Below are 18,435 nucleotides of genomic sequence, written 5' to 3'. Positions count from 1 at the left end.
TTTGAGATGGGGTAAAACACTCAAAGCTATGCTGCCCGGCATGGAAGCTATTTGCTGCCCGGCATGGAAGCAGCCACACTGGCAGAAGCAATGCACACAGTGGTATCCACAGCAGCTTCATGGCCAGCACTGGCTTCAGGTGAGGCTGTGACAGACACGGGTCCAAATTTTGAAGTGCAAGACTCCCAGTCCCAAATCTCACCCATGAAAACCAAACTTGGAAGTTCATGGCCATTTCATCCTCACTGAGTGAGAAGGAGGTCTGCAAAGGCCCATACCAGACATCCAAAACATTTTAAGTATGTTATGAATCAGCTGGATGGAAATACACTTCCCCCCTTTCAGCAGTGGCTCAGGCTTCTCCTTCAGCGCTGGTTTTTTAAAGTATGCCCATCTTGACCCGAAGCCTTGCTGCAATCCCAGGGCTGCATCTCAGACAAGGGAGCAATGGCAGTTTGATGCCCATGGCAAGAGTCAATTCCCTGGATGGGCATGCAGACACCACTGTCCAAACACTCCCAGTTCAGGGTCAACACAGGGCTGATGTCTGGCACCTGCACAAGAGCAGCACCACCATGGCAGAGGCTGTGTTGGACCACAGGATCTGTCCTGCAGGGAGGAGAGTGCAGGCTGAGGAGGAAGCAGGGCAAGAAAGGGCCTCTCCTGCACTGAATCAGGCCATGCCAGAAAGCAGGTTATTGCCCAGATTTAAAGCCACCCACAGGAGTCCTTCCTACAGCTCCTGACATTTATTCACACATCACCTGTCTCCCTGAGCACTGAGGGGTGATGGGTGCCCCACTGCTGGGCTTTGCTCATGTCCTTAAGCAGCCCAGCAAGTCTCAGTCTCATTCCTAATCCTCAGAAGTCACATCCTGTCCCCATGAGCCTTTCCTGTACAGGGATCCATCTCCTCCCACATTACATCCAGGCCAGGCATTTCCCACCCTGCTCAGCACTCCACCTCCTAGGCATCGGTGTCAAGGGCAAAGTGAGAGCCAGACAGGGGATCTGGACACAAAGGTGCTTACGTAGGTATTTACTCCATCGCCTCTTACACACCCTTCTGGCAATAGCTGCTGCTGGAAGCAGTCCAAGGAGATGAATTAGGGAGCTTGACCAAGAGAGAGATGCACTGCCCACAAGGAGGAGGAAGAGGATCACAGCTCCTTCCCAGAGACCAGGCTCCAGCAGACAAAGGTTCGGGCTGGTTTGGCCCCAGACATCTCCTGCCACACCACAGCACAGCTGCTGCCTGCAGCTGGCCACTGCTACCAGGAGGGCTTCAATGCCAGGATACATCCCAGACCCAAGCCAGAACTCCATGAACTCATGCCCTGTGAAGCTGAACATCAGCCTTAGTATGAAATGCAGCAGAGCTGGTGGGACCTGCTGGTGGCAAAGAGCTACAGAAACCCACCTAGAGTCAGCTCTCAGACAGGTAGCAGGGCTTGGTGGTTTAGGAAGCTCTGCGCTGATAGTATCTTTTGCAACAAATAGTTTACCCCCACAAATGTAATCGGGTAACAAACCCTTTGCTACATCATTCAGACCTGGCAGTCCAGCTCTGAGTTCTCTTGAAAAGCAACTCCACAGGCCTGGCTGTAACACGTGCAAGCCAGGAGTTACAGCCTGCACCAGCCCCTGCCCTGGCATAGCAAAACCAAATCCTTCCCCTGAATCCCTGTGGGAACTTGGGCAGGTGCTGGCATGGGGCTCCTTCCCACGTGCCAGTTCCTGGCTCCCGCTGGACTCACCTCTCCAGGTACATGTGAGCTGCTGCTCGCACTGTCCTCCTCGCCCTGCCTTCCTCTTCTTCATCCCCCTCGAGCCTCCCTGTGCTGACAGGCACTTCCTTCTGGTCTTGTGCCTTTCTTTTCTCTCTGTCTCCCTTGCTTAGTCCCTCACTCAGGAAATTAAAGATAATCCTCCCTTTTTTTGCAGCCAGATTCCCTGTTTAACATTCGCTGCATGTGCTTGCACTGATTCAAAATGGGATTAGACTTTCTGTTGCTTTGATGTCAGTTGGGCTTTGCACTTAAGGCAGAGGGGGGGAAAGAAAATGTCTGTTAACAAATCTTGTGGATTCCACCCACCCACTTGCATCCATCCTGGAAATGAAGGTCAGGCACATTTACCTGCAGAAACTGAGCCTCCTTCTGGAATCGATGTGGGGGGAATAAACCAACTCACAACTGCAGCACCGCACTCCCTGCGTGTGGACCTTATTCTCTGGAAACACCCAAATTTCGCTCTGGCTCTGTTATCATCCAGCTGCATGGAGGCTGAATGGCTCCCATGAGGAGGGAGGTGTCATTAATCATCAGAAAACCACAACTCGTTGGCTGTCAGTGGATATTGCAACCTCCAGCTGCTGTGCAGCAGGGAGTGCGTGGGCCACCGGCATCGCTCCAACGGATCGGGGCTCAGGGCTGCCCGCCGGGAATACCCCGAACTGCTCATTCCTAAGGGGGAAGCAGGTGCTGCAGGGTGGCTATGCTGTAAATCCACATCCTGGGGCATGACATTTGTGCAGTGGCACAGTGCATAACTTTCCAGGGCATTTCCCTCTGCTTCCTCAGGCTTGAACTTCTCCCCCTTTGGAAGATAAGGATTTGGGGTTGCTCTAACTGCTGGTCCTTCCAACGCCAGTATGAAGCAGATGAAGAACATTTTTCTCATGTTGCCTGAAAACATTTTGCTTTGCTTCCAAGACACCACTCCTTGAATCTGTGATGTCCAAAGTGGCACAGTTCACAGCTGGAACAGGATCTCACACCAGAAAAGAGCCTTTCACAAGGGATTCTGCAGAGCCATGGCCAGGGCTGGGATGTGAAAGCGGATCCCATTCCTGCTTATCCAGGACAGCCCACAATCTCCAGAGCCTCACAGGTGGCTTCTGCTGCCTGATGCTCCTTCTCCATTCCCACCAGGGCTTCCCTTCACAGGCAGCTGTGTCTCCTCTGGGTAACAGGCAGATCTGAGGGCTGCATAACTAGAGATGTTCCAATGTCCCCAAAACCATCCCAGGACCTTCTGCACATTGTTTAGAAGAGCAGCTCCATGGATGAGCACAATCCAGCCATGACCAGAACCCACCTCACAGCCCTGAGCCCCTGGGGAGGCACAGCCAGCACTAGCAGAGCAGAAGTGGGGACAGAGCTAGGCAGTCCTGGGGCTCTGGCAGCTGTAATCCCCATCACCCACACCACACCGCTGTGCTGCAGCCCTGACTGGCACTGCCACCACACTGGGCTTCCTTCAGGACTGCCCAGGGACTCAGGATGTGCCTCTGCCAACAGCACAGTGTCTAATCCATTTTGCCTGGTGCACACTCACAGACTTGATTAATGTCTGCAATGAGCTCCATCCATCATCAGGGAGTAAAGGAGATTAACTCTGCAGCACGCCTGCCTTGCGTTGATCCCATTCTCCAGGCCTCCTGATTAATGGCGAGGCCGCCTTATCTGCCAGTCCAGGAAACACGAGCATCCGGGCTGCCTGTGGATGGAGGGAAGCTGTGGGAGCTCGGGAGCAGACGGGGCAGTGCTGGCACAGCCACACCACGCTCTGCCAGCAGGGCCATGCTGCTGCACCTCTGTCCCCACGCTGCCAGCTCTGCTCTCCATTCCTATTGATCCCTCCATTCCCACTGCTCCCTCTCTTCCTTCCTCCTGGCCCTTGCTAGCCATGCTAACAGAAAGGAGAGCAGCAACTGGAGCGCTGATGCATCTGTGCAGGAATGCATGGAAACCAAAGTCTGGGGCTCCATTTTCCCTCCATGGGTCAGCAGGGAAGATGTCATTCCCCATCCATAGAGGGAATTTGGATGAGTTGATTTGGAGGCCTGGAATAACCCAGGCAAATCCCCTTCTGCGGGTGGGGGCAAGGCTGCAGCTGACCAGTGCTGTGGAGAGCAGCCGCTCGGCTGAGCCCTTCCCGGGAGGACATGCGTGTTTAGTGGATGCAGGGAATTAGCAGTGCCATCTGGATGGGCTCCAGCTCCTGCCCCTGGCTCGATGCTGATGCTTCATTAACAGCTCCCTCCTTTCAGCTCCGTCTCCTCGGCTTCTGCTGCGATCAGCTGGACTGGAGTTTTGTTGTCTTGGGTTTTTTCCAAGTGGAAATTACTTCTCATTTCTTTTAACAATCAGGACAGAGAGAAAGAGACAGGAGAGGAAGGAACTTCTAGGAGATGAAAGGGCAGGATTAAGGACACGGCTTTCACTTTGTTATCCCTCTAGTGTGGCTAAGAAATTCCTTTCAGAAGAAGGCTTTAATTAACTATGATTTCTGATGGGAATAAATCCTGGACCTAGAGATAGGTCTGGTTTCTTGGGTCTGCTGACAACCCCAGCTGCAACCTCAGCAGCCCAGATTCGTACATATACACATGGTCTTACACAAAACTTAGCACATTTAAAATGGCTGTACAAAGGCACTGACTGTCACCCCAGTCTGGAAAATAAGGATCAGAGGAAAAAAACCCAGGCATTAGCAGGCCAACATGCACAGTGCCAGTGGAAAGATGATCTGAGTGCACTGAACCATGGGGCTACGGTGGCTCAAGATGTGGGAAGGGGCCTTTTGCACAGAGTAATAACCCAGGGCAGGAGTCAATAGAAATATCTCTGTTGCCTTCTAAACCAGCAGCCCTTCTCATACAGCAGGAAAAATTAGGGGGAGAGGAGAGAAAGACACCCAGTGGCAAACTGGGACATTTAAAAAGCATCGCAGTGATGTAGCCGCATCTTCCACTGCCGCAAAACCTCCAGGAACTGAGTCAATCAAAAATAACATTTGGGGCTGATTTTTATCCAGATGAACTCTCTCCAAATATTTTAAGGGAACCAGCAAAACAGCCAGCTTCTGCTTGTTTAACCCTTCTTCTGGAACCTGCACTGATTCTGAAAGAAAGCACCACTGGAGAAGGCATCTTTTCTGTGAGCTTGACCTGAAAAATTGGATGTGCTACCAGGCCTGTTCATCCCCGGCATCACTCTGGTCACCTCCCTGTGCCCTAACTCTGTCCTGACTCCGTATTTCTGCAGCTCAGCTTTCTGTGCAGATCTGGACAATGAAAGATGAAGACTCCACGCAGGTTTCCAGAGGAAGCTTCGCCCCCAGTTTACACAACAACAGTAACTCCTGCCAGGGAAACATCTCAGCAGGTCCCTCTGAGAACTACATTTACCTTCTTCTGAGCCATGTTAAACAGGGAGCTCGCACTGAACCCACATCTAGCTCCTCTCCCATCTTTCCAACTAATGAACTCCCAGCTGATAACAGATGCTGGCTGTTGCTGCTGGAGCATCTGCCTCTGCTGTGTTTAACAGCCCAAGAGGCAAAGCGCTTTACTGATTATTGTTTTCATAAGTGAGCATCATTTTACTTTTTCATTATCATTTTAAAAGGTTCCCACCTCTTCCACTGCCCTGAGCCACTGCCTCCAACCCCAGCAGATGCCTCAGTGCCCTGCAGAGGCACAGGGAACATATGGTTGGTTTCCCTGAGGGGAAGTGGAGAGGAAAGGAACATCTGGCTGCTCCAGCAACCCAGCTGCTGAGGTGAGCAGAGCTTTTCCTGGGGCCTACAGGTTTGTGTCAGGAGGGTTTCCCGTCCCATGCTACCACTGCTAACAGCCCCCTTGACACAAGGCTTCAGTCTCACTTGGGATTTAATGCCTTATTAATTTTACAGATTTTGTGCTTATTCACATCTTCTGCAAACTAAAAATTTCCTGTGACATGCTGTATCAAATGTTTTACTGGACTTCAGGTAGATTTAAAAAATCAACTATTACTGCTTTCTTCCCCCCCTGCCCCTTCTCAGAACTAGGCAGCAGGATTGCAGTCTCTGGTTATAAAACAGAACTTTTTTTATTAGCTCTGCCATAAATCCTTACACTTGGATTTGCAATTTCATGTGACAGCTCTTTCCAGACTTTGAATGGAGTTTATCTTGTTTCCCTGACTTGAACCTCTCAGGATTTTCCCTTTTGCTTCATCTTGGATCTGTGATTTCCATTTCCATTTCCAAGCTTAACAACATCCTAAATCTCATTGAAAAGAAGGACGGCACAGCACTCATTTTGGGTTGGGCAGACACCAATTCTTGGTCATCAACCCTCCACATCAATCCTCCTGTTCTGTCTCCTCTTGAGCTCCATGAACAGTTATCCACAAGCCACAGATCCAAGCCAAAACTTTTTTCCCCCAGTTCAGACTCACGAGGAATTCAGGTTACAGCTGCCTTCTCCTTGTGCTGATGCCTGTTCTTGTAGAAGGTAATCAGTGACTAACAAGAAATACATACTCTGAGGCAGGATTTGTTTCCCTGAGGGCTCCTGGCTGTTCCAGTCCAACGTCAAGATGTGCTGGCAGCTTCTTATCTCTGACAAGGACACCCGGGATCTGCCCATTTCACCCAGCACACATCCACATCCATGACCTCAGCACATCGGCTGACCCGGCCCTGGAGCCCGACAGCCTCTCACAGGGCAAGTCCTGCTTAACCCCTTGTTATTTTTGGCGGTGCCTTTGTCTCCGGGATCCTCTAACCTTTAACAATGAAAACAAAACCACAGAAGGTGCTGCCCTGGCCTTTGGCTCGCTAAGAGCAGTGGGATGGGCAAAGGCTGAGGGCTTAAACCTCAAATTAGCAGTGTGGGACTGGAATGAGCCAGGCAGATCGGACCTGTCATTTCAAGGGCAGGAACCAGCAGGGAGAGAGGAGGTCATCATCTGGTTTCAGATAAATACCCACTTTGTGTTAATTAATCAGAAATCCAGCACAGATAACAGAAGAGCTTAGATGACCATTTAGCTGAAGAATTCCTATAAAGCCACATGTGGCTATCGAGCAGCAGAGAAAGGGAATTCACCTGCTGCTTCCATTAGAGATGTTCATGTCTAAGAGAAAGCAGAGCCTGGGAGTTGGGAAATCAGGAGTTTGCTCGTGGCTCAGGCTCCTTGGTCGTTAATAGCAGCTCAGAGCAGAACTGGATCACACAGTAGTACCAACCTGAATCAAGTAAGGCACCAACACAAAATCAGCTTCTTTCCAACCTGCCAGACCATACATACAGCTGTGCACATCTGGATCAATGACAGCAGCACCTGAGTCTCCTCCAAGCTGCCTTCACAAACCTACTCCTCCAAATATTTGAGTTTTCTGTGTTTAGTTTTTTAATCAGATCATTACATCGAGTACACATCCCTCTGTGAAGATACAAAAGTTGTGCTGAGATAGACATTGCAGGAGAATGGATAAGATGCTGCCTAAACCAGGGCTGTTGTAGAGAAAATTGCTGTCAGTGTTTGACCTCAAGCTCAGCATGTGGCTTTAGGGAAATTATTTAAGTTTGCTATCACTTCTCATCTACAGAGAAGGAAAATGTTATGTGGCAAAGACTCACATTCCAGAATCAAAGGAGATTAAATGGAATAGCAGTTGGAAACTGCTTTACCAATCTTGCCTGGAAAGAAGGTAGACTGATCTGCAGCTATCAGACAAAGACAGCACTCAGCCAGCATGGAGTGATGATGCACCATGTCTAACACATCCTGAGTGAGATTATCCCTATCCCTAAGTCCACTACAAAGACAAAACTTCACCCACAAGGCTACTTGATCAATATAATCACAGTCAAAGAGCTAAGCTATAAAAACGCAGAGGCCCATTCTGTAAGTCTGGAGTTAGTTGTGAGTAAGGAGAGCAGTGAGTGCAAGGGGAAGATTTGCAACTTGGCTCTTAGCAAAGGCTCCTCTCTCCAGAGTGCAAATCAGAGCACCAGCCAGGTGCTAAATAAATATTTAGCAAATGAGAAAGTCTCAATTTAATGAGAAATTATTTGATGAAACCAGCTGGGGAAATGGTTTCAGTAGCACGGTAACAGAAGCCGGCGCTGCTCTCTGCCCACGGGATGCTGTGGTTCCACTCGTGTTGCATAAGTCAGGATCTCCAGCTGGGACAGGCACAGGAAATAGAACTCATTACTTTCAGGGTTAAACCGCTGTTAGACCAGCCAGGTCATTCCCTGGTTGCAGAATTTGCCTAGCAGCAGCTTTGGATGATTACTATCTTTCTTCATAACAGTGATGTTGCAGACAGGATGGTCTAAGTGTAGTGGTGATGCCAAGTTTGTAGGAAGAAATAATTTTTCTTTCTTTTATGTTCAAGGGCTGAGCTCCATTTCCTCACTTTTATCTATATCATTAGGCTGTTGAGATGGCAGTTCCCTGTCTAAATGTTAATTACTATATCTCTCTCTTAAGAAGTGTTTTCAATGGGTTAGTGCCTCAATCCTCCTTGTAATTACATGCAGTGGTTAGTACAACTCATCGGCTATATCCCAAGGTCCCCTGAGAGCTCATCCCTGCTGCAGTTTCCAGTAGATGAACACTCACAGAACCAGTCCTTCAGAGAGCTGCTGTCTCCAAGTGTTCAGGCAGATAATGAGCCGATTACTGTGCCTGCTCCTGCTGCCGACAGCGAGCTCTGTGCACAGACAGGCTGCGCTTCACCAGTTGCTGCAGTTAATATTCCTCCCTTCTTTCTTCCCTTCAAACTCGGCAAAACTCTGCACAACCAGTCCCTCCCTGGGGCAAGGACTTTCAGATTATTGACAAAGCAAAAAAAGGGAAAAATAAACCTTGTCAAGGACTGAATATAAAGGCCCAGTAATAAAACAGTGACACAGAAATGGTGGTGAGGCAGATCTCAGATGCTGAGCATGGCTTTGTCATGTCAGGGACAGAGCTGCTGTGGGTTTTTATGCCTCTACAGCTGAGACGAAGGAATTACAGCTTCCTCATGTGTGAGGCTTTTCTAAGTGAACAGCAATAGCTGAGATTAGAAAGTAAAATTAAAGTTGTGCTTTGGAACAAGTGCTATATTTAAATGTCAGATTCTTTCTTTGAAAGCTATAAGATAGCACATTCCTCTCCAGGGAAAGTGAGTAGGAGCTTGTCTATGCAGGGAAAATGTTTGCAATTGCAACTGCCTACCAGTTTCCTATGCAAACACTCCTAATCCATACTTCAAGCCTGGATAAAACTAAATTATTTGAAGGCACTCTCTGCAGAGGACAGCAGACAGAATATTGGTTCACAACACGCTAACACACACACACAAACCACTGCTTGCTTAGCAGCAGTAACCCCATACAGATGAACACTAACATTCACCCAAGATGTGAAGGAAAAAGTTTTTAAAGAAAATATTAACTGAGAAACACCACTTTTCAACAAGTTGTACATGTTCAAAACTTAGATACCACAGATACCTGCCATGGAAAAAAAACTCAAGAGGCAAATCACTGACTGAGGTAACTCCAGAGACTCAACAAAAACCTTACAGCAGAGCAGACAAATTTGCCTCATACTGTCTCTGAGAGCTTCAATGTCAGGGAAAAATATGCACCACGTTTCTGTCTGCTGCTGGTCCACTAGAGGACAACCTAATAATGATGAACTCCTTTGGGTTATACAAAAATGGCCCATACTGAAACTGCTGCTGCCAAATCTGGCTGGCAGGTCATGCTGGGATTGCTGCTCTGAGTGTGCTGGGCCTCCCTTTTCTCGGTACAGATTGATTATTCCTACAGAATTATGAAGCTTGAAAAAATTTCTCCTGCAGTTGATGCTAGCCTTTGCAACTACAGAAAGAAAGAGATAGAAGCAAGGGAGATTTCCAGACAGACATATATCATTTTTATAAAGCAAACTATATCTACTGTACTGTGCTCTGTCACAGAAAAAAACCCTGCCTCTGCCTGTTGCTGCTGGATTTCTCACAGGCTTCTGACATGATATCATGGGGTTTTTTTCAGTCCAGGAAATGCTCCGAGGTACAGAACGATCTGTTTGCCTTGGTAACATGTGATTTATCAAACTGTAATGGAGGAATCCATCTCATGTATAAACAGTGGCCAGGAGCACAAGACAATCATCAGCTCAAAGCCACAGAAAAGCACAGGCTACAGCTCTGGCAAGGCAAAGAAAAAGAGTAAAACAGTTTCTCAAAACCCAAGGGAGTCCTCACATAGTGTTTTTAAGGCAAATGGAAGACAAATAAAATCTGAGCTAGCAACAGAGCTAATTTCTGGAGCTAGGAAGCAAATAAGCTGTGGCAAGAAGCAGAACAGCAGAAAACAGCAGAGAATTAATTACAAGTGGAGTGTCTCAGGTTAGAATTGGAGTTAGAGGCATCAGAGGGTGAAAGCAACAGTTTTCAGTGGGTAATTTGCTTCCTTAACATCCTTCAGCCCCACAGGGGTCCCACAGCCCTACGACTCGGGGACGAAATGTACATGTGTCTGTAAAAAGAAAAATACACACACCGAAGGCAGATCAGAGCTACTTAAAAGGCAAAAAAAAAACCCTCAATTTGATACTCCTGATGCCGGCGAGCGCAGGCAGATCCAGCCATGCCCTCAGGGTGTGATGTGAACGGGCACTGCCCAGCCCCCGTGTCGGCCCCGCTCCGCACCCGCGTTCCCTCCCACCGGCGGCGGCGAGGGATGCTCGCCCCTGGCGTGTCTGCCCGAGTCAGCTGCTCCTTGATGTCAGAACCTGCTCGGGCTCGGCGGGGCGGCAGCAGAACCGAGCGCAGCCGAGCCTCAGCCGCTGCTCGCCGGCTCTGGGAGGGCTCCTTCCTCCCGCGTCCCGCTGGGAAAGCGCGGGGGCGCGGCTCATCCCACCGCGGAGCCGCCGAGGGAACTTGTCCAACTTTCTCCGTGCCGGGTCCCGGCACTCTCTGCCATGGCCCCCGGCAACTCTTCCCGCAACTTCTCGGTGCCGGAGGTTCAGAACGGCTCGGGTGAGCGGGGCTGCGCGGGCCGAGGCTCGGAGGGGCTGGGGGTGCTGGGGGGCTGGGGCGGGGACCTTCAGCACCCGCGGCCGGACAGCGCCGGGCGGGCGGAGGGACGGGCTGAGTGCCCCGGAGCTGCGGGACCCCTCCCGGGCACCGCACAGCGCTGAAACACGGCCCGGCCCCGCCGCTGGCCACGGCGGCTCGGAGCCAGCTCGTTGGCTGCCAGGCAGCAAACTCCAGCAGCCCGCAGGTCCTGGCTGCTGGGAAGGGAGGAACCAGCCCGGCTAGACAGGGAGGGAAGCACAGAAAAGATGAGATAGCGCTGGAGAGGGATGCAGGGATCCTTACCAGTCTCCCGTTTTCTCCATACGACCCTGTTTTCAAATCAATAGTTTAGGGTCGGGCAATACAGTTCTCAATGGTTCAAGCTGGTGAAACTCTTCAATAGAAGGTGGTTTATACGTGGTCTTTGACTCTCACTGCACCAGCACAGTCCTTTAGAAACCAAAAGTGTACCTTAGGTACTTCCTTCTGAAATGCAGTGAGGATGAAGTCTCTTACATATCAGGGTATGACTTAGAACGACAATCACCTCAGAGAAAAAAAAAAAATAGCCCAGTCCTCATTCAGTTCACATAGTGTAGCCCCTTTGAGACTTTAAGAAAAACTGTCAGGGCAGCCACAGACCTACCAACAAGAACAAATCAATGCCTGAAGTAGCTGCTTAAATACAAAATATATTCACTTGGATATGCACAAAAGCAGCACTGAAAATTCAGATTCAATGATATCTCAAGATGAAAGAGACTTTAGAAAAGACAGAACTTTTGACTATTTGATAGATGTGCTCTTCTGACTCCAGCCTATAAAACACACATGAACTACAGCTTCAACTTAGTGCAGCTGATAATTCATGCAAGTCCTGCTTGTACAGACAGCATCAGCAGGACAGGTGCTAGAACACTGCACAGCCCACCTCTCACACAAAGCCTTTGGGCCTGCACACATCCTACTTTGAGGCTGGTTGAGCTCATTCCAAATGTTACGGAATCGCCATGAGCACTTTATCAATTACACAGCAAGAAAGGGACATTTTATCCCAATTTCCAGCTAACCATGTGGCATTTATGTTTTACTCAAACAATCTTTTCCCACCACACTCATAAAATTTGTGGTTAAAAGTAAGGAGATCAGAACTCATAACAGCTCCATGCAGAACAGCAGGACCAAAATTATCATCTTCCAGCATTAAGGAGGCTTGAGACATCTTTGGATGTTCAAGAGTGTCAGATTTCAAGAGGGTGCTGATGGTAGGTTATCCATTAAAAATCACATAACAGGGGACATTTCCTTGCATTAATGGGTCACCAGGCAGAACAGGGACCACTTAAACTCCCACAAATGGTCTGGACAAGGCTTTTTTTTTTTCTTATCAGCCAAGCCTGGCTTCCACCTTCAGGCCCCTGCTAGTTCTCCTATGCCTCACTGGCTGCTTTCCAGAGGGAAACTGGAAACCTGCAGAGAAGCTTCCCAGTAAAATAGTGCAGGAACTGCTTTATTGGGTTCTGTCATTTGCCTTGGACTTGTTCATGCCTAAGCTGGCTGCTTCCTAATGCCAAAAGGACTGAGCCAGTGGCAGCTCATCAGGCCCACTTCTAAGAGCACTGAAATATGGCACACATTTCTAGCCACAGAGTGGCCAGCAGTGGCCAGCAGTGTAGCCCCAGTTATCTTGCTAATTCTGTCAAACTTCTCTGTCACTCTTATCAAAGTGAATGTGGAGAAGTTTGTACTCAAGAATTCCAGAGGTCAAAGTCAGCAAATACCACTTCAGCAAACAGACACCGCTTTGGCAAAGACTAAACCTGTAAGTATCTGTTATTCCACTTAATCTAATTTTCAAGATTTCCCTAGGTTCTGTTGGAGGAGGCTTCCCCACTTCTGCTGCTAAGGAGATGGAACAGTTCAGTGACTGAAAGCATTTCCAATTAACAACACATTGAATCATCTGCAATTCAGTGAAAGGAAGCCTAGGCTGAGGGGCTGTCACAAACAGTCCTTGTAACAGCCACATAAATAACTCACACAAAACCATTTCCTAGAAAAAAAAAAACCCCACCAGGTCCAATAGGAGAGGAGTAATGAGATGAAATGATATTTGCCTCAGCTAAGAAGGGCTGTTTTAGGCTTCAGCACACAGGAACCCTGCAGAACAGAGAGACCGCCATCACTGCCTTTGACACCACCTCCTGTGCCTAAGAGCTTGTGGCTTCAGAATGTGATTTTACACCCAGGTGAGGGACAAGGCCATTATGAATTTGATTATGTTTGGGGGTCCCACCCCAAAGAGCAACAGTCAAGCATTGGTATGGATAAGCTAAGTGTTATCAGGCAAGAATTTTGCCTTGGAAATCCACCCACATCCAGAACTCAAAGACAGCTTCAAGCTGTTTTTCTCCTAGGACAGTCTCTGTTGAAGGGCCCCTCTGAAACATACTCCCAATCCTTGTCTGGCCACATACTTGGATTTCTTTGTAGGAAGGAAACTAGAGAAAGGGAGAGAGGCAGGGAAGGAAGACAGAAAGGAGAACGTTCTCTGGCCTAACCTTGATAAGAGAACAGGGACACAGGCAGGATACAGTCCTAGATCTCACAATACAGATAAGCATGACCTGTCTGCCTGCATGGTCAATGAACTCTGTCTCTCATACCATACAATAGATAAACTACGCAACAGATGAACTGAAGCTTTCTGACAGCAGCTTGAGTATTGACTTTATCCAGATTTTGGCACCACAGAAAGGCTTTACTTCTCCAGTGTGGGAAGCACAAGCTGCATCACCCACTCCCCTCAAAAACAGCTAAAAACACTTCACTCCATGGAATAAAAGTTACTCTCAACTCTGTCAGGTGCTGGTGAATGCAGAGACACACCAGACAGGGGTTAGTCCCTCAAAAAAGGGCTGGGGAGTTGCGGAGCAGGACAGAAGCACATCAGGAGAGCTGAGGAAAGATGCCTGCACATAGCCAGGTTTGGGCATGCTGCACATACTGAGAGGCAGAGAAGGAAGTGCCAAATCCCCAGCTTAGCCTCTCCAAGTGCTAGAAAGGGTATTAAAAAATCATTCCAATCTATGTTTTTGATGGGGATGGGTCCATCTGCAGGACAGGGTAAGCACACCAAGTTGTAAAGAGGCTGTCTCTGGATTGCACTCACTGCTTTGGTTTGTTTTGGCAGTAGCAGAGAAGCCAGCACCACACACCAATGTGATCATGCCCAGTCTCTTCAGCATCATCTGCTTCCTGGGCATCATGGGGAACCTCATTGTGATCTTCACTATCGTCAAGAAGAAGAAGCTGAGATGCAAACAGACCGTGCCTGATATTTTCATCTTCAACCTCTCTATCGTGGACCTCCTCTTCCTCTTGGGCATGCCCTTCCTCATCCACCAGCTCTTAGGCAATGGCTCGTGGTACTTTGGAGCTCCCCTGTGCACCATCATCACTGCCCTGGACACCAACAGCCAGATCACCAGCACCAACATCCTCACCGTGATGACACTGGACCGTTACCTGGCCACCGTCTACCCCCTCAAATCCACCTACGTGCGGACGCCGTGTGTTGCGGCTCTCGTCATCTGCCTGGTGTGGCTCCTGTCCTTCCTGACCATCATCCCCGTGTGGATGTACGCAGGCCTCATGCCTCTGGAGGACGGGACTGTGCGCTGTGCTCTCCTGCTCCCCAACCCAGAGACCGACATCTACTGGTTCACCCTCTACCAGTTCATGCTGGCCTTTGCTGTGCCCTTGGTCATCATCTGCGTGGTCTATTTCAAGATCCTCCAGCACATGGCCACCACCGTGGTCCCGCTGCCGCAGAGGAGTCTCCAGGTGCGTACGAAGAAGGTCACCCGAATGGCAGTCGCCATCTGTTCCGCCTTTTTTATTTGCTGGGCTCCCTTCTACATCCTCCAGCTTGTTCACCTGGGCATTGACACCCCATCCATAGCCTTCTTTTATGCCTACAACTTTGCCATTAGCTTGGGCTATGCCAACAGCTGCCTCAACCCCTTCCTCTACATCGCCCTCAGCGAGACCTTCAAGCGCCAGTTCTTGGTGGCCATTCGCCCCGCCAAAGAGCCCTGTCGCAACAGCAGCTCTGCCAACAACAACAGCATGACAGAGGCCAGTGTGTGCCTGAAGCTGGCGCCAGAATCCACCCAGCAGACTCAGTTTCAGGAGGACTTTTCCCCACGCTCACTGCCGGTGACTGTGGCTGTTCACTAGGGCACTCTGAAGGGAGGGCAGCAGAAAGCCTCTGGATGTGTGATTTGATGGAGGAGCAGCAGCTTCAGGCAGGTCTTGGAGATGCCTACGGACTACAGACTTCCACCTCCAAAATGCAGGTGCCTCTCTTTTCCATTACTCTGTTCCTGAACTGCTCCCAGCCTATGAGATGCTGCGTGCTGCCGCTTTTCACCCTGCACAGGAGGACTCTGCCACCACTGGGCCCCCAGAGAAGATGAATGGAAAAGAGAGAAAGGACAGAAAGAGGATTTCCGGGGGGAATATTCACCCTACAAGAGTAAAACCTCTATCAACACTGCCCAACAATTCCTCACCTCTTGGCCTAACCAAGGTTCCTAAGCAGCTGGTCAACAAACAGCTTCTTCATTCAAAACTTGAACCTTTGAACCACAATGTCATATATTTATTTTTTTATAAGTAATCTGCAGAATTTGCTAGCTGTGCTGATATCCTAGAAGCACACAGCAGAAAGATCTTGGGGACGGAAGCCTCACCCAGCCCTGTTGCTTGGCTTTTCAGTCCAGCCTCATCTGCCTCCAGTGGGCTGTATTGTTTGGCAACCAAAACATTTCAAGAACTGGCTCATTTTGATGCTAATCCTAAATATTTCAAGCAAAATAAGACACATAACAATCACACTGCTTCAAGGGACTGCAAAGAATTCTCAAAACTGCTGCTGCTAACATCAGCTTTGTAGTTTTTCATGCCAATGAGCAGATTTTCACAGTGCTAGCTCTTCATGCTGCTCTTGTGCCTCACAGTCTGCATGGCCATTGGGGAACCCCCAGCAGAGGGTTTTAAGCAGGACTAAAAATCACAATCTGTGGAGCAAGAAGCTGTGAAAAAGCAGCTCAGGGGAAGCAGAGTTGCTTATGCAGCTTCCTCAAAAATTACAAATACTTTACACAAAGTTAAAAGAGGGAAAATTAAATGTCTGTGCGTTGTATATGCAGCTTTAACAGTCGGAGGTTAGGAAGTAACTCTGCTCTTTATAAAGTAGAGAAAAGACAGCAGAGATCAGCTCAAAGCGGGGATTACACCGACAGCCTGTGCCGGGCTCCACAGGGACCACACAGGCATTGTTCAGCACTTTGTCAGACATGGAGGGACTGGTTACTGTAGATGAATTTAATTTAAAGAATTAAAAAGATCAAACAGTCCAAAGGAATTTGTTATACCACACTTAGGGTTTCATGCCACCAGCCACCCATGATATGCTGAGAACAGAATTTCACCCTTACTCAGCTCCAAAGCAAAACTGTGTCACCTGCACAGGATGTCCTAAGCCACACACACACACTCACAGGTGCACCTAATGCAGCCACATCACACTGGTAAATGCATTCAAGTACAGCCAGTATTTCAGCCTACACCCTGTAGAGAGCACACAGGCATTCACTCACCTCTGGTGATCAAAGCAGTCAGGTGTGCAACACCAGCACCTCTGACACCATCAGATGCAGCACGTTGCTCTCTGAGTCATTGTACAAACCTCAGGACAGGGTCTCTCTGTATTTTCTTCCAGGCTCTGTCAAAACCAGCACATCCAGACTGTGACTGAGATTATCTTGTGGATGTTTCGCCTGCATTTCCCCAGCCAACAAAGCCAGACACCTGCAGAAATGTCAAGCTTTATGGCTCAAAAGTTTTTGCTCCGTTTTAACTGCCAGGAATTTTCACCTGCTGTTTTTCATGCAGCTGCTTTGCTCTTTGGTCAGTGCTCTCCCTGAAGGGCTCGGATGGAGCGAAGGTCGAGGAGGATGTGTGCTGTGCCAGCCAGACTTGCCCTCGGGACAAGGGAAGCTATTGTGTTACCTTTCTCCCATGAGGCAGGGAAGGGAAGAACTGGCACACTTTTCTGGGAAAGGAGGTGGTAATGACTGGGTGGGTGTTTCTTCCTCTAGTGCCAGCCATAAGGAAAGTATGAGAAGTGAAAACAGCCTGAGTTATCAGGGCTCTCTCAGAGAGCAGTACATTGAAGATATTATCTTGCTTACACAGTAAAGGTGTTTATGGTTGAATGAGTCTGTTCCCATCTGAAGTGAGTCGATCTGACCGGTGTGGCCAAGCCATGTCCTAAAACCCACGGGGGCAAGTGGGCTAACCAAGTAGGGAGGCCACCCCCGCACCTGCAACTGGTGCAGCACACTCAGAAGGAGTTTTGTGGGGCAGACCTTTCCCAGATCTCATCACACTGAAGTCAACACACCAGTCCAGCACTGACCACAACACAGGCACCTTCCCAGCTTGAAGTCCTGTAGATCTCATCTGTGTGAGGGGGAAAGCCATACTGGAGAGACTGGTCCCAACACCATGGAGAAGGCTCCAGTGTACCAGGAGAAGCATGTGCCCCTTCCCACTACCCTGCAAAGGCTCAGAGTTTCCATTCCCTCATGTTTCTCCTGCCTGTCCTGAAGGTATTTCCTAGTCCAAATGTTTCAATACTGGCTGTGAGGTCATTCCCTTTCCATGTATATCCATAAAAGTGTGACAAATACTCCCTGAGAAGACAAGGATGTGGACATCTATGCATGTATGGAGAGGCTGGGAAGAAAGGCACAGACAAGAAGCAAACTAGCAAAGAACACAGCCAGCATATAACTTTTGTCAGCTTCCCAAAATCATTTTGATTTTGGGAACATGACAAAAATACCTCAAAGCACAGGGCAAGATGAACAAAAGCCTGTCCTTAGGAGCAAACCTACTGACCAAATGCCTTTAGAGGTGTCACTCTACATGGCAAGGCCTTCCAGGAGCTAAACAGTCTCTGTGTACATTGGTGTGACCTCCTCCGAACATCCTATCCCTTTTCCAACTTTTTCAGAGCTGGCTTTATTCAGTCAGAGAGTCCATTGACATTCTGGTTTGTGTTCAGCTTTACCTCTTTGTCCCTCTGCTCTTTGTATTTATTATGTGATCTCCTGTCTCAGTGCCTTGGTTACCAAGGGCAGAGCCTGAATAAAGGGAATTGCAAAGTAGGGAAGGGCACAGCTACTTGTGCAGGGATGGAGAGCCCGGAGCGCTGCGAGGGCTGCCCGAGAGGCGAGAGGCGCCTGAGAAGGGCACAGAGATAAGGCAGCTCATTTCCCAGCAGTCCTGTTCCATACACAGCCCATTTTCTATCTTGAGAGAAATCAAAGGGAAATCCAGCTGAAAAAACAGGGGAAAAACACCCGCAAAACCAAAGGGTGATAGAAAACCTATTCAATCTGCTTTTTCAGATCAACAGCCTACTATGCTTGAGGAGACAAATTTCCTCTGCTCATTTTGCCAGCACTTATCCCATGTGTTTGTGAGCTGCCTTGTCAGACA

The 18,435-nt window shown here is 48.9% G+C and overlaps 1 protein-coding gene across 1 annotated transcript; it reads left to right on the top strand.

Annotated features, from left to right (window-relative positions):
- Window positions 1-10,572: 10,572 nt before the first annotated feature.
- On the top strand, window positions 10,573-17,125 carry LOC128797616 (melanin-concentrating hormone receptor 1-like). Its single transcript, XM_053960346.1, has 2 exons — window positions 10,573-10,821; window positions 14,054-17,125. The coding sequence occupies exons 1-2, from the start codon at window positions 10,764-10,766 to the stop codon at window positions 15,100-15,102; spliced, it is 1,107 nt and encodes a 368-aa protein (XP_053816321.1). The 5' UTR covers window positions 10,573-10,763; the 3' UTR covers window positions 15,103-17,125.
- The last annotated feature ends 1,310 nt before the right edge of the window (window positions 17,126-18,435 follow it).

This window comes from Vidua chalybeata, chromosome 19 (assembly GCF_026979565.1).
Source record: "Vidua chalybeata isolate OUT-0048 chromosome 19, bVidCha1 merged haplotype, whole genome shotgun sequence".
NCBI lineage: Eukaryota > Metazoa > Chordata > Aves > Passeriformes > Viduidae > Vidua > Vidua chalybeata.
The sequence above is the reverse complement of the archived record's forward strand: the minus strand, read 5'-3'. Positions and strand labels throughout refer to the sequence as shown.

Excerpts from the sequence above, each read along its gene's own strand:
- LOC128797616 (XM_053960346.1), top strand. The coding sequence starts at position 10,764 with ATGGCCCCCGGCAACTCTTCCCGCAACTTCTCGGTGCCGGAGGTTCAG. Across the intron at positions 10,822-14,053 it reads GGAGGTTCAGAACGGCTCGG|TAGCAGAGAAGCCAGCACCA; the intron begins GTGAGCGGGGCT and ends TTGTTTTGGCAG.